The 16,677-nt window shown below is 43.4% G+C and overlaps 2 protein-coding genes across 7 annotated transcripts in view; both read right to left on the reverse strand.

Moving 5' to 3' along the window:
* Window positions 1-2,191: 2,191 nt before the first annotated feature.
* Window positions 2,192-6,907, reverse strand: si:ch211-202f5.3. The gene is made up of 2 exons (XM_035390193.1): window positions 6,601-6,907; window positions 2,192-4,878 (listed from the first exon to the last, which is right to left on the reverse strand). Exon 2 carries the CDS (start codon window positions 4,672-4,674, stop codon window positions 4,351-4,353), a length of 324 nt encoding a protein of 107 aa, XP_035246084.1. The 5' UTR covers window positions 4,675-4,878; window positions 6,601-6,907; the 3' UTR covers window positions 2,192-4,350.
* Window positions 6,908-14,912: 8,005 nt separating this feature from the next.
* Window positions 14,913-16,677, reverse strand: part of pisd (phosphatidylserine decarboxylase) — a 30,151-nt gene continuing 28,386 nt past the window's right edge. For all 6 annotated transcript variants that reach the window (XM_035390950.1, XM_035390949.1, XM_035390954.1 and 3 more), the window contains one exon: window positions 14,913-16,035. In XM_035390950.1, the coding sequence (XP_035246841.1) occupies window positions 15,811-16,035 (225 nt within the window). In that variant the 3' untranslated portion in view covers window positions 14,913-15,810. The remainder of the gene's footprint in view (window positions 16,036-16,677) is intronic.

Genomic DNA, 16,677 nt, shown 5'->3' on the forward strand with positions numbered 1-16,677 from the left:
GTATCATATACAGCGACAGTTCTCTTTATATGGTGCTAGTGCTATGATACGCTGAGGTCATAGTGCAATAAATATGTCACTACAGGGGTCTGTCCAAAATATCTAAGGATCCAACATTCAATTAGAGATTCTATGCAAGTAAATAGTCTAAGACAATATATATTATCTTAATAGCCAATCTAACCTTAGCCAAGGCTTGTTTGTGTAATATGTCCTTGTGGACACTAGGCGGCATAGAGTACAACGACAACGCTTACAGCGAAAGCATTCTGTTGGGCAGTGAGTAGGTAAGTGCAGAATACTAAAGCAGAGCTTCAAATAGAAAAAATTACGATTTCTTTTAAGTTACTGTTTTCCCGCTAGCGTATACACTAACGCAGTGGTGCACACTGCTTCTATGGCCGTTTGCATATGTCTGTAAATAGTTAATCTAAATCAGTCGGGATTGAGGTGAGGATGTGTGCAAATTAGTCATAATATGCAAATAAATGTATGAAGGTTTCTTTATGTAAAATAGCCAAACTTAATATTAAAAGACACTATAACATTAATTTTCTTTTAGTACATTTTTTACGTTTTGGAATATCTAAACGATAGGTTCTATTTGTAAATGGACACAGTCGTATCCACTATAATGCATTACATGCATTGAGGTGTTTTTTTGTTTGTTAGTTTTGCCTCACATTGATTTGAATTGGAAACGCATGAAGGGCTGGCTTTGAATGGAGTTTAATATCTCACATGGCCCAAATTCTAAATAAAGGCTCTTTTGTGCGCGAGTTTCCGTCTTCCTTCCACGGAGAAACGCTGAGCTCCACCCTATGAAACCAGCGCTGTTTTCTCCCTGAGAATCTTTTGCAGTCACGTCGTGCGCGAGCATCGTCAGGAATGTTGTCCTGCCGCTACGACTGCGTTGAGAGTGCGTTTAGCACCGGTGCTAAGCGCGCGGCGATGCCACAGCCTGCTGGGGTTAGTTCCCCTTATTGCTCTGTTTGCCAGAGACTGAAATGATATGGAATCGCGCTGTGGACTTTGGCCTCTTGTGAAGGACAGGTGAACTGGCTCCAAGAAAGATTGCCTGTCATGTATGGCGTTTATATAGTGCCAAAATCCGTGGCCAATTTGTTCCACACTAAAAGAATTTGGGACAAAAATTAATGCCAATAATGTGACTACTCCCCTCCGGTCTTTACATGGAAAAGCCCCGGTGTAAATTTCCAGGCCATTTTCTCAGGTCTTGCATGAACACAGTTTCTGACATCTTCATTAGGACTTTAAAAACATTTTATTTTATTTGATTTTATTTTTCTTAAGTTTACACCAGTGAAGCATTTGACCCATGAAAGTCGTGTAGGTGCACTAGGCATGTTGGTACACTACATATGCTGAACTGTGATGAGATTTTTCCCGGCTGGGTGAAGGAGGTTAGGCTAAGTTTGTTAGTCTGTCACAACCAAGGTGTGTTTATACTGTCAACCTTAGAGAAGGTGCAGTACAGGTAGTTACACAGGTGCACACATACACGTGCACACATACACGCACGCACACACACACACACACACACACACACACACACCTTTTTGTTGTTACACGTCTTTAAGCTCCCAAATGCTCCAGGCCCTGATACACAATTGCTCTCCCAGTTTCAGTCACCCCCCCCCCCCCCCCCACCCCCCTCCCTGTTTGCTCACCTCACCGTGACCTTTCAGTTCAGACTGATGTAATTACCATGGAAATACTTGCATTCACAGGGGGAAAACAAACACCCAGCGTAAGCTCCACTGCCACATTTAAATCATAGTATCGGAAAGAGTAAACACTTCGGCTGTGCGTAGGCGCCGGTGGGGGGGAGGAGCGGGTTTTTTTTAGGCAGCGTGGGAGCGGCCGGTGAGGAAGAACGGGGGGCAGGTAAGGCTGGTTATTCCAGTGAGGCTCAGACTTTCGGCAGCAGGCTGTTCCCATCCAGTACGAACAGGAAGTTCAGCCGACACCTCCGAGGACTGTTTCGCACCGCGAAACTCACTATAGGGGCAGTAACGCAACATTAAGACAACTAGCAAAACATTCATGGAACGCATGGAAAATATGCTTATAAGTCTTGATACAGTGACTTATGCCCTCAGGTATACATACTACAAACATTTCCACACTGAATAGATGCTGTGTCATTGAAAGAATACACATTAAAAAATGGCTTACTGACAGGACAGCTTTTATATGTTCATGTGATCCCATTTTAAAGTGGCTCCAAATTCCAAGTAAATTTTCTCAGCATTTAAATACAGTAAATGCTGTATGAAATAGATCCTATACATATTACCAAAAGGTATTCATATGTTGTTACTATTTTAAACTGTACACTAGGAAAACATAATAAAATTTGTAATGACGCATATATATAGTAGGACAAATGACAACAAGATTAGCAAGGTAAAGACAACAAAAATATCATATACAGGAAGAATCCTCAGCATTAAAATGCATTACAGAAACATTGTTGCCATGCTCAGTTGCACAAATCAAATGGCAAGGATTGGCTGGTGTGCTAGAGAAAAATTCATATTTAAAATGGTCCTGAAACATGCTTTCAATTCCACTGATTAAAATTATGAATATGATTATTGCAGCGAGTACAAGCACAGAGACAGAGGTGTTCGGGAAGAATTCTTGCAAGCTCATGCAAGTGTGTTTCTGAGGTTTCTACCAGAGAACACAGATTGAGACAGAACCAGTTTATTTGCATTGCGAACAGCAGTGACTGCAGGCTTGGACACCCGGCCCTGCCCATAGCAGGCTGCTAACATGGTGACATATGTTTTGCACAAAGTGGGTGGGGTTGAGATTGAGGATGAGTCAGCTGATCTGACATCAGTAAGAACCTGTACTGGTGCAGTTGGCCCACAGTAGTGCAGCTACCTAGGTCACACCTGCCACAACATGATGTCATAAATGAGTGAAACTGGGCACGGAATTATTGGAATGCTTAGCATAAAGATCCATAGTTTCAAAATGGTTTCATTTTTCTTTCTGTTTTATGAGAACATTATAAATTTATTGTTTTAATGAAATAACAATAAAGCAAAAGACACGGATGCAATTCAATTCCATCCTATTTGGAATTTTTGAAATAAAAGCCAGCCATATTTCTGGTATTTGGATCATTTTATTTTGTTGATGTCTAATACAAAATAATAAAAGCGGTGTACATATACAGTGCTTTTATGTATTCATCCTTTAGATCCCAGTGACCTGCGGGGGCTCACATACCTACGGTACCGGGTTCTGGTTCTGCCAGAGGAGAACCAAATGCTTCCATGATGGCAGATCTGAGAAGTTCTATCCAGGCAAACGCCTCACTTTTTCCCCCCCTGGATATGAAGGGAACCAGAACGAGCAGATCCAGAGACAGGACATGTGCAACCTCCCCTCTGAAAGCAGAGGAGCAGGCAGCCTGCTGGCCCTCTGGGGTTGGTGGACCCCTGTTCTCAAGAACCTTGCGTCTACACAGTTAGAAGAATGCCTAGCGGCAGGGTGGGTTAAACTGAGCAAAACTGCACTGTGGCTTTGCTTAAAATTCAAACAAATGAGTCAGAAAGTAGTGTGATAACTCAGAAGATGTTCAGGCCTTCACCTCATCTGAATTCATCCATGACAAGAGAGACGAGAGGTCAGGGGTCACCGCTTAGGCCGCCTTGCAGTTGCATACCAAATGGATGGTCCTGTCGAGCGTGTTTCACAGATTGGACTGATTACTCAGGCCCATAGAAACTGATCCTACCCTTTAGTTTCCTCACACTTTCACAGCTGAAACCATTTTATGAATCGTCAGCATGATAATAAAGACAAAGAACTCCAAAGCTGTGAATGAGGCCTCAGTTCTGTGCAGTGCCTGCCTTTTGTCATGGAAACTCGGCCACTCCCAGCAAGCCAGTGAGGTGCATGATGGGACTCAAAGTGCGCTCCCTGTCAAGCGTTCTCTTGAGGTAACACAGAGCTCACAATTCAGGCCACATGTGGCCAAAAATGGGAACGGGGGACAAAAATACAATGGCTAAATGAAACATACTGTAGCTTACAAGGTACATCAATCAACTCAATTCCCGTGTCATTTTAGCCTGATTCTATGATTATAGGATTGGGTCGAGGGTGTGAGGCTGTGGCCCCTATTGATTCAGGCTCAAGTTGCAGAGTACAGTGCCGAAGCAGAGCGTTCCCAGAAGAGGCCCACTTCCAAAGTGTTCCCAACTTCAAGGAAAGCAGCAGGGAAAACCAGTCCAATCCAGAGCTCCTCTGAACCCCACTATTCTCACAGCCGCGAAATCCACCCGGGGTGGGGGGGGGGGTCAAGGCTCACTTCTTCCGGCAGCGGCGGCAGCAGGAGTAGCAGCGGCCGACCTCCTCCTCTTCCTCCTTGACGGTGTAGTTCCCCTGGTAGGGCGAGGCGTTCTGGGTGGACTTGTCCTGGGACTGGAGCCCGGTTCCTGACGGGTCCTCGCCAGAGGGCCTGAAATTGCCGTAAGGGTTGAGTGCGGAGTTGCGGTTGGACTGCGCGCCGTAGTTGGCGCTGTCGAGGGCCAGGGGGTTGGCGAAGACTGTGGAGGAGTCCTCCGGGGACCGCAGCTTCGCCCGCGGGATGGTCACATCTCCGTAGGGGTTGTCCAGGCAGAGGTTCATGGCTCCTTGTCCGGGAGTCAGGGGGCGGAACAGGACAGTGTCAAACTGGCGAAATCCCACCTGCCTAAAAATCTACTTGCTAGCTCGTCTTAGGAGCTTGTGATCTGATATTTCAGAGAATGGGCACTACAGTCCATGGACCATGCAGTTAGTTTGTACGCTGCAGGCTTTGGTGGGGTGTCCTCATTCAGCAGGGAGATTCTCCTGTCACATGACACAGAAGCAAATGAGGGGGGGGGGGGGGGTCAGTCCACCATATGCAGAGAGCTTTCACATATTTTACACAGATATTACACAACAGGCATACCTAGTAGTACTTCAGACTATTTCTATTCAGAAAATTACTAAATTAATGGACAGAGGATAAAAAATAGAGAAGAAAAAGATCACAACTACAAGTAAATTTCCAAAAGTATGTGGTCACCCCTTCTAATTAGTGGTTTTGTCAATTTCAGTCACACCCTTTGCTAACAGGTGCATAAAATCAAGCATACAGCCACGCAATTTCCATAGACAAATATTGGCAGTAGAATGGGTCGTACTGAAGAACTCAGTGACTTTCAACGTGGCACTGTGATAGGTTGCCGCCTTTCCAACAAGTCTGTTTGTCAAATTTCTGCCCTGCTAGTGCTGCCCCAATGAACTGTAAATGCTGTTATTGTGAAGTGGAAACATATAGGAGCAACTTCAGCTCAGTCACAAAGCGGTGGGGCACACAAGCTCACAGAACGGGTCTGCTGAGTGCTGAAGCGTGTAGCACGTTCTCAGTTGCAACACTCACTACAGAGTTCCAAACTACCTCTGGAAATGACGTCAGCACAAGAACTGTTTGTCAAGAGCTTCATGAAATGGGTTTCCATGGTCAAGCAGCCATACACAAGCCTAAGATTACCGTGCACAATGCCAACCACCATTGGACTCTTTAGCAGTGGAAACACATTCTGTGGAGCAATGAATCACACTTCACTATCTGGCAGTCTGGGTTTAGCGGAATCTGGGTTTAGCTGAATGCATAGTGCCAAATGTACTGGCCCAAACAGTGCCAACCATAAAGTTTGATGGAATAGGAATAATGGTCTGGGGCTGTTTTTCATGGTTTGGGCTAGGCCCCTTAATTCCAGTGAAGGGAAATCTTAATGCTACAATATACAATGACATTCTAGAGAATTGTGCACTTCCAACTTTGTGGCAACAGTTTGGGGAAGGCCCTTTCCTGTTTCAGCAAGACAATACCCCCATGCACAAAGCAAGATCCATAAAGAAATGGTTCACTGAGTTTGGTGGGGAAGAATTTGACTGGCCTGCACAGAGCCCCGACCTCAACCCCATTAGACACCTCTGCGATGACTGCGAGCCAGGCCTTACGCCCAACATCAGTGCCCAACCTCACTAATGCTCTTGTGGCTGAATGGAATTGAATCACCGCAGGCATGTTCCAAAATCTACTGGAAAGCTGTCCCAATATGTGGAGGCTGTTACAGCAGCAAATGGGGTCCAACTCCATATTAATGCCCATGGTTTTGGAATGAGATGTTCAACAAGCACATATGAGTGTAATATTCAGGTATCCAAATACTTTTGGAAATGTAGTGTATTTTTTCATACCATTGGTTCCTTTTTGATATCACTGGTTTCTTGTAAGGACAGATTTTCCAGAACTGTTGCTTAAAACTGTCTGAATTTCACAATATTTCAGCTCTCACTGATTCCCACTTACTGAGTTATTTGACTCATTTTCAATCTAATTTATATCCAAATTACTTTCATACTGAATTGTAATGCGGCATAACTAAAATAAAATGTATTCTATAAAAATAAAATGTTAGTTTCAATTTAAAGAAGAACATGCTCAAAGAGTACGTCAGAATATGTGACGAGATGGCAGTTTCACCCCAACTAAAAACAAGAGCGGTTGGCAGCGCTTACCTTGAGAAAGCCCGTGGAATCTCTCAGCACACAAGAGCTCACTTTCCAACGCTTCAATCCCAGCACACAGCTCACAGTGATCCTCTCTTACAGACCGTCCGAGTGTCCTGGATGTTTCCGTGGGAAGAGACGTGGTAAGGCTGGCAGGAGAGCGGAGCCGCACCTGTTTCTGAGCGACTGGTGAGGAAGTCGCAGCGAGAGCGGGGCTGCGTCCCCGCACACCTGACAGGCTCCTAGGCCACGCCTGGCTGCCCTCGGGCCGTGTGGCGAGAGCAGTCTGAGTCAGCTCTGGAATGTCAAACAGGCGCAGTGCCCCCTCCCCTCGGCAAACACATTCCCAGAGAGCTACCATCCAGAGAACCTGTTTCAGCTGCTCAGCCTGTGCAGGACTTCCTGATGAACACCCCAAAAAATTTTTCAGAAGATACCATGCGTGGTGGTATCTCATAACAATGGCAACCCCCCCCCCCCCCCCCCCCCCCCCCCCCCCCCCCCAGTACCCACCCCCAAACTTTCAAGACATAATAATAATTACCCCCACAGAATAACTCAGGGACATTTTTACCATGGTTTGGCGCAATGTGTGTTGTGGTGACGATTCAACTGCATGACAAAATTCCATAGTTAAATAAATGTCTATTCCCGCAAACATTAACCTGAACACGATTAACACACAGGAAACAATGTTAGCCTTTGGTTTCCGTGGCTTTGTTTCTCCAAATACAGTCTAAACAAAACAGGATTGCCTGCATAGCTGCCTGCAGAGGTAATCCTTTAAGTTTCAAAGACATGAGGGCTAAACTGGTCTCCATTCAGTCACACTGTTGCGTGTCAGAGGCCTCACTGAGCATTAGTGAAAAGGACCTGTGTATCACTGTTTAACATTTTTGATGATGAAGGCCATTGCACCTTTCAAGGGAGCCTTCATTAGTTACATTTTAAGCCCTGAAATAGGGCCCTTAATTGATACATTTTTCTCATGATTGCTTAGAGTTTTGATTAGAATAGAATATTTTGTGCGTGTACCACAATTAAAATACTGTACTATGTGCAGTTGTCTGTGTCTGTTCCCCCTCCTTATGTGTGTGTCACCTCTCCCCTTCCCCCTTGTGTGTGTCCTGTCTCACTTACATGTTTTGAGTCACTTTTGATTGTGGGGAGGTTTCAGGGCAGGAATAATTATGGCATTTAAGAGGGAATTGTGTTTATGGGGTGGGATTAAAGGGTAGTATCAATCAATTGTTGTGTGGCCTGTATGTGTGTGCGTGTGTGTAGCTGACCCCCACACATACCTAGTTGTTTTGTTGTGTTCTGGGGAAGTTAGGACACCTCCTTTTGCCCACGTTAGCCAGTAAATTTCTAGGTAATAAACCTAATTCCATTTCACTTTAATCGCCGCCTCCCACCCCACAATGCTAACATTACAATACATTTTATTTGGAGCTAGGCATTAGGTTTCCTTGTTGAAGGCGGAACCAAATACTATTCTCTTCTGATTCACATCAGAGAGAATGACCCAGTATTCTCATTCTAATGCACACAGCTTTGGTAATGCTGATGGACAATGGGCTTGTCCTGGAGTATTCCCGGTGCAGGTACTTAGCAAACAGAATAGTGCAGTGATCTTCATTCCTGGTCCTGGCGGGCCACAGTGTTTCGTTGAAAACATCAATTGCATTACGCAGCTTACACAAATTTCTTTTTGCAGAATTATCAATTGATTGCTCAAGAGAATATTTACCTTTCTTGACTTCTCGCCTACTATGTATTTTTTTTACACACATCTAAACAAGTCATAGTAAGAACACATCAAGTCTAGCCTCCAGTACTTAACACATCTTCTTTTGTACAAGACCATTGCTATACAAACATAGTGTTGTCCCCAAGTATTTGGACGGTGACAAAATTTTAGTTTTGACTCTGTAGCTAATTTGTAATAAAAAGGGTATGGTGTTATCAATGATGTTGTCTGTGACGCTGGGGAAGAGGAAGACAGTCCCGAGCCCAAACCTGACAGCAATTGACTCAAATCGACTCAAAAACCAGTTATGTTCTAACTTTTTTTTGACCAAAGGCCACTTTGTAAAAACTATTAATATTCCCTAAATTAATAGTTCCTATAAATAACTTCAAAACGTTCGCGCTATAGTTATAAACACACAGCGCGTGCCGATCAGTAAACTTAACGGGGCAGTTGCTATGGCAACAACTGCCATAAGCCTGGTGCTCACGCTTAGCCTATATCTGTCCTTTAATGGTTAACTATTTGAGACAGGCCACCTCTACTGCTGCTACTCTACTGTGGTTGTAAGTGTTACCCACTGCTTGCTACAAACAGGAGTTGTTTCAAAATTATTTAGGGCCTATAACTAGAGCCAAAATAGCAAACGTTAGTTAGTCAGCTAGAAGCTAACGTTAGCCAGCTAAGGTATCTTAGCTCAAAGAACAGCGGGCACTAGCTGGGCAGGGAGCAGCGTGCCACGAAAAGCATACTGCTACCAACTCGATACATAATACACAGACTCGCTAAACAGCAACATCAAAATATCGGCGTTATTTATGAGATAATCTAACGTTACAGGCTAACGAGACCTCGCATCTGTTTGTCAGCTAACATTAACTTGTGGGAGAGTCATGGAAGCGTATCCACACCAAAATTCTAATTAAAATGCAAATCGGCAATTGCATTTCGGTTTCATTAGATGTGCGCAAAAACCATGACATAATCCAAATGAAACTGTAAAAGTACTTTATCTGCCAATTCTAAAATTTAAACGCAAAGCCATTTCATATAAAATTTTTCTCACCCTCTACGACTCAACTTTGTCATAGCCTAAATGAAAATGAAAATGAAAAACATTTGAAATAGCGGTTTCTTATTGTAACCGCATTATCCACGGCAAAAACGAAATAATTCAGTCTGCCGTTTATCAATTCATTTGCATGTTTTCTGGCACACGGGTGACAAATTCGAAATGCAGTGGCGTTGCTGCCATTTGCATTATTGTTTTTGCGTGGTCACGCACAAACCCTACCAAAATTCAAAGTGAAAATGAAATCCATCCTTCGCATTTTCATTTGTTTTTGTAGTTGTAAACTGCTCCTGATTGTATTCACTTTCTGTTGTACCAATTTTGGAGAATTTATGTAATGACTCTTACATCAAGCATGCAGTTTCAGAGCGTTAATTTCCACCAACATAACAGGCTTGAACATAGAAAAAAATATGTAGGCTACAAAACAATAAATGAAGGAAAAACACTGTTCAACACACTAAAGGAAAAGAAGGATAGGAGAAAGCAAAAGCTATATACTTGAAGGCGCCAATACATGCGAAGAAAAACAAAGTAATGGTAACTGAAGAAAGCAGTGAACTGAGGGAATAAAAAGTGACAGTGTCAATGGGTGTGACAATTTAGCTTAGGTGATGTTAATTGCACTAGTCAGAATCATTACACTCCCTCCAAAGCTAAGGCTAGAGAATTGCTTTGGTAGGGTAAATATTTAAGCAGCAAAGCAGCCAGTATAGAGCTATGGTATACGTACCCTAGTAGTATAAAAACATATAGTTGACTGTAACTGATCACAAGAAGGTACGTTTGGATAACAAGATATGAATTTGCAGATTCTTTTTATCCTTATTTTTTTATTCTGAATTTTGAATGGCAAGTGACTCACAAGGCTAGTCAGTCAGTTTGGGAGGGCTGGGACTTGTGCTCACATTCTCTGAAACATTTGGAGTCAGCCATTTAGGAATGGGTATCCTAAACTAGGATGAAAAGAAAGAGTGAATAAAAAAATAATTTGAATAATTATTTTGAACACGCAGAACAGGGCGGAATTTCACAAATATTTTCCAACGTTAACAGCAATGTGTTTTGAAGAAGTTTAACATGATTACTCCTGAATTTCGACATAAAACATGACAAATGTTCACTCACTGGCCACTTTATTAGGCACACCTGCTCGTTAATGCAAATAGCCTGCTCCTCCAAACAGCAAATCGCGTGGCGTGGTATGATTGTAGGTGCCAGACGTGGTGGTGCCAGCATCGCGGAACCAGCTGCCCACCTGGGAGTTTCATGCACTACAGTCTATAGAGAGTGGCGCGGTAAACAAAAAACATCCAATGAGCTGCAGTTCTATGGTCAAAAACACCTTGCTAATGAGAGAGAGCAAACTAGAAAGACTACAAATGCTCAAATAAGAGCTGTTTACAACAGTGGTGTGCAGAAGGGCATCTCAGAATGCACAACAGGGTTTTTCCTGGCTCAAAATGAGGCAGAGGCTGTAATTTAATCATGATCATGTGATCAAATTTACCACATCTTGTTAGTAGTATGAATTATACTTTTAACGACCAGTGATGATCAGATGGTGACTATACTGTCTTTTCACCTGCTCCTCCTTGTAGACTCTTTCTAAGAAAATTGTTTTTTTTTATGAGCCACATTTGCTAAGTTGAAAAAGGAAAATTGAAAAAGGATGTAATTTAAGAAACTTGAAAATATTGGACGTGCTTGGGTGCAAAAGAAAACACGATTCAAGCTACCTGTCTGAATGCAGTGCACTCAGTACGACGTCTGATCATGCACTTCGTGCATACAGTAGCATAGCTTTGCGTTCTTTTTTGGTAGTGCCTTTCCTGGTACATTGTGCCTATTACGATACAGCATCACATCGGTGTAATGCCGCCATTGCTATTAAAAAAATGATCCACCGAACGCAACGTTTGTATTAATAATGTCTTGTTTTGTGCTGACGCCGGTCAGAATTTTGTGGAGGCGGCACAAAATTTGATTGAGACGGCCACCTCAGAATTTTCTATGCAGGAAAAACCCTGCACTGCCGTCAATTCGTCAAACACTTGATGTGGATGGGCTACAGCAGCAGAAGACCATGCCAGGTTCCACTTCTGTCAGCTAAGAAAAGGAAGGAAGATGAGAATACAGTGGGCATGTGATCACCAAAAATGGACGATTGAAGATTGGTGAAAAGTCACCTGGTCTGACCCATCTCAATTTCTACTGCAACATGCAGATTTTAGGATCGGAATTTGACGTAATCGGCATGAATCCTTGGATCTGTCCTGCCTTGTGTTAATGGTGCAGGCTGATGGTGGTGGTTTAATGATTTGGCCCCTTAATACCAGGTGAGCATATTAGAATTCCACAGCATACCTAAGCATTGTTGCTGACCATGTGCATCCCTTTCTGGCTGCAGTCTATACCCTTTCTCAAATGGATACTTATTGCAGGATAAGACGTCACAAAACACACATCATCTCATGCTGGTTCCACGAATATGACAATGATTTCAGTTTATTTCAATGGACTGCACAGCCCCCAGATCTCAGTCCAATAGAGCATCTTTTGAGATAAGATGGAACAGGAGGTTCGCAGCATGTGTAGCTGAAAAATCTGCAGGAACTGCCTGATGCTAGAGTTAACATGTGAGAATCCCTAAGGAATGTTGCCTGCACCTTATTGAATCCATGCTGCCAAGAATTCAGGCTGTTCCGGAGGCAAAAGGGGGGTCCTACCCGGTACTAGATAGGTGTACCTAATGAAGTGGCCTAATCAATAAATAGTAGCCAGTTCTGAAATATTTTGTAACTGAATGTACTTTTATATCAGTTTTCCTGAATGCCTTCTGCGGTACTGTCATCACGGCTACATAGATCATTATCCCACTGTCTTACAAAATTATATGGCTTTGATACCTTAGAACTGTTGTGAACATAACTTGCATAAACCTAAAGCTTAAAAAATTTTTAAAAAAGTTTGCATGTACTGCTAGTATGATCGCACACACACACATACACGCACAGTCGCAAACACCAAGTCACAAACAAGTCTGCCCACACAGTTTTTTAAGAATAGGCAAAAATTTATTAATTACATTTTTTCAGCTTTTTGCAATATTAAAATTAAAATCTATGTTGTGTTTTAATGGGTCAAATGATTCAAGTACAGTATCTTACATTGGACAAATAAAAAAAACAACTAGCTGTGACCAGAGGAAACCAGAAGAGCGCAGTTTTTCTTTGCGACACCAATTACTCATCTGGACACATTTCTGGGTCATTGGCCCCGCCCACCATGTCTGTCCATGTGAGACTCATCCTCGGGCCCCTGTCTGTACAGTCAACCTTGGGGTCAGAGATCGGAGTTCTTTGGAGCACCGTGTCCGAGTTTGACAGAGTCTGCCACGTTCTCATCATTGTGCTCCTGAAAATCCACAGTACAGCCAACATTGCAACTGCCCCTTAGAAAATATGTATTTTTCTCAAAGGAAAGTAGTAAAACAGGAAAAAAAACATAAAAAACCCAACTCATCCTTCTTATTTGGCACTACAAGAAATTAGAAAAAGGAAAGAATATATATACATGCAGTGTAGCACATAAGTATTTGGACAGTGACACAATTTTTGTTGCTTGTGCTCTGTACTCCGGCACATTGCATTTGAAATGAAACAGTGAATACAAGGTTAAAGTGAAAAAACAGGAACTGAAGATGGCCGCTGTACAGGCCTGGCAAAGCATCACCATGGACGATACCCAGTGTCTGATGATGGCTCTGAGTCACAGACTTCAGGCAGTCATTGATTGTAAAGGACTTGAAACCAAGTATTAAATATGAGCATTTTAATGTTATGTTAATTTGTCAAATTATTTTTTGGTCCACTAAAATGGGTGGTATGTATAAAATGGGCTGTAATTTCTACATGGATCTGTGGCTATGGATGTAAATACCCTTAATGCTGACAGTCTGCACTTTAACCCCATATTCATTGGTCCATTTCAAATCCAATGTACTGTTGTACAGTGGTAAAACAACAAAAATTGTGCCACTGTCCAAATACCTACGGACTGCACTGTATAACTGTCTTTTCACAGCTTTGCCCCCCTGGAACCACACCTCTGCATTCTTTGGGACATTATTACAGTTTCTATTCTTCATTTTATTATTACTCTTGTCAATATTAGTAATAGCATTAATGTACCATTGACAGACATTGAGCTGACCAATGTAGACACACGTCCAGCAGTATGTCAGCTGCTCCAAATTGGAAAAAAAAAAAAAAAAAGCTTGGTGAAAATTGGCAACTACCCAACGTGAAGTTACGGAGTACAAATGTGCAAATATTATATAGGTTTTGGTGAAACATGTCCTGAATGTGCCACCCGTCTTGCAATAGCAGTTGAAAGACTAGCGAACAGAAAGGCTAAAATGTCTCATGTAAAAACGGGGAGTTCATAAGAATTGGAGAAATGTCTTACTGGCACCATTGATGGGAGAGAGATGAGAAAGAAATGTCCAAAATGGGCAGGGCTACTGCATGACATCAGTATCTGATGGATGCCAATCATTGGGTTTTGCTGCGGGTTTTACACTTGATTGGTTCAGTCAATTCAGTGACAGTTCTGTGCAGCTCGACTCAACACGGGGTTCATCCAATCAATAACCGTCAATGACGGATTATGCTGAAGCAGCATCCGCCATACCAAAGCAGCTGAGACTCACAGAGCAGTATGTTTTCCCCATACATGCACAGAAGTGGTAGAATCGGCTCCACACTTCTGTTTTCTTTTTTAAAGGAGCAGTGGTCCTGAGATTAACATGTATCTGGGGTTTTTAGTATGTGGGTGTCTAAGGTGCACTGCTGTTTGATACATATCAATTTAGAACAATTCAAGTTTAGCCTGAGTCAGAGTCCACCTTTCAGTAATTAAAACTTGTTTTCAATCATGAATAATAATAATAATATAATAATAATAATAATAATTGGTGGCAGTGATGACAGTTACAAAAGGTATTTTTACGGGTGACCAGTGGGAGGGATAGATGGATGAATGGGAGGGAGATGTGGCTGTGTGGACGGAGAGAACGTGAGAAAAACAGATAAATAGAATAAAGGTGGAGAGGCAAATTCTACACTCGCTTATACATTCTTAAAAGTTGAGGTCTTTCTTTCACGTTGCATTTCAATAGGCGTACAGTGTAACTGAACGGGGGACAGTGTCTGTGTGTAACTGAACGGGGAGAATGTGTGTGTGTAACTGAACAGGGGAGAGCGTGTGTGTGTAACTGAACGGGGAGAATGTGTGTGTGTAACTGAACAGGGGAGAGCGTGTGTGTGTAACTGAACGGGGAGAATGTGTGTGTGTAACTGAACAGGGGAGAGCGTGTGTGTGTAACTGAACGGGGAGAATGCGTGTGTGTAACTGAACGGGGAGAGCGTGTGTGTGTAACTGAACGGGGAGAATGTGTGTGTGTAACTGAACAGGGAGAGTGTCTGTGTGTAACTGAACAGGGGAGAGCGTCTGTGTGTAACTGAACAGGGGAGAGCGTCTGTGTGTAACTGAACGGGGAGAATGTGTGCGTGTAACTGAACGGGGGAGAGTGTTTGTGTGTAACTGAACAGGGACAGTGTCTGTGTGTAACTGAACAGGGGAGAGCGTCTGTGTGTAACTGAACAGGGGAGAGCGTCTGTGTGTAACTGAACGGGGAGAATGTGTGCGTGTAACTGAACAGGGAGAGTGTCTGTGTGTAACTGAACAGGGGAGAGCGTCTGTGTGTAATTGAACAGGGGAGAGCGTCTGTGTGTAACTGAACAGGGGAGAATGTGTGCGTGTAACTGAACGGGGGAGAGTGTTTGTGTGTAACTGAACAGGGACAGTGTCTGTGACTGCGCAGTGGTTTGCACCAGTGTGTTCTGTTGCTTGTGTCAGTTTCAGACAACCTCCATCACAAAAAAGGCATTATGGGTAAACAAAAAAAAAGAAAAGAAAAACAATTAAGCAAATCGGCATTTTATGCAAAATCTAAATGTGCCAAAATATCTCATACTGTTCTGGTTACATTGTGCCTGACTGACGATGGGTAATTAATACAACGACAAATATAAAAAAATAAATGGGGAGACTCCCAAGGTAGTAATGCGACGGTGTTGGTGCGTGCATCGTTTGCCATGAGTCTGCCATTGTTTTAGCATGTCTGCATGTGAACACACACCGCATGGATCTGAGCGAGCGTACGCTGCGCCTGAGGGCACGGGCATCTCGGTTGGTTAGTTTGTTCGTGTGCACTCGCGGGTCACACGGTGGTGTGCGCAGGAGCATGTCGGCCAGGTGCCGCCAGTGTGTCCCGAGGGAGGGAAGGGGGTCTCCGTAGTTCCCCCCCCCCCCCCCCCCCCGCCGCTTCTCATCACATAGTCCCCAGCGCCTCCCCAAAGCGGATTTTCTGACCCGGCTTGAGGTTGAAGGTGAAGTCTCGCGGCGCCTCGAACAGCAGCACGATGGTGGAGCCCAGGTTGAACTCGCCCAGGTGCTCCCCCTTCCGCATGGCCACGCCCTCCTGGTTGTTGTTGGACAAGTAGCTGAAGTCGTTGTAGGAGCCTTTGCTGTAGCGGGGGGCATTGGTACGCAGTTCCTGCAGGGACAGGCGGACATTTAATTAATTAAGGTTTATTCAGACCACTAAAAATTCCACCAGTTTACAGCTGTGAAACGGCACCTGTCTCCACCTAATGATGTCACGCCTTTAGCAAGCAATACAACTCCGTCTGATCTGAGACATTTCAGGTAGTCATCCGACTGGACAGGTGTTTGAATTCTAAGCTAGGACTGGAGAGTGGTATTAATTCAAAATTCTTCAACAATGCAATGGATGACATAGGATCAATCTGCAAAAACAAAAACCCAAGGTTCCATCTATCTGTCTTTATGCTTGCCTATCTGATGGTTACATGTCTAACGAATGGAATATTTTCTGGCACAAGTAGATACAATCACAGGGCACAGTGCAAACCGCAGTATATTCAGTGCAAACCACAATGGAAAAATCAGAAGCACAGTGAACAATAGCTGACAAAGTCACCAACAATGTTAAATATGAAAGTGCAAAAACATATTGGTGACTCTAACTCTGATGGTAATGTAAATGTGTATGTGAGGGCTGTGTTAATATGGCCTGTGGCTATCACAGACTACTTCTGGCCAGCAGGGGGAGCCAGTGTTCAAACAGCAGATCTGGGACTAATCTCAGCTCATCTGTCCTCTCTGATCAGCTACT

This window comes from Anguilla anguilla, chromosome 14 (genome assembly GCF_013347855.1).
Source record: "Anguilla anguilla isolate fAngAng1 chromosome 14, fAngAng1.pri, whole genome shotgun sequence".
Lineage (NCBI taxonomy): Eukaryota > Metazoa > Chordata > Actinopteri > Anguilliformes > Anguillidae > Anguilla > Anguilla anguilla.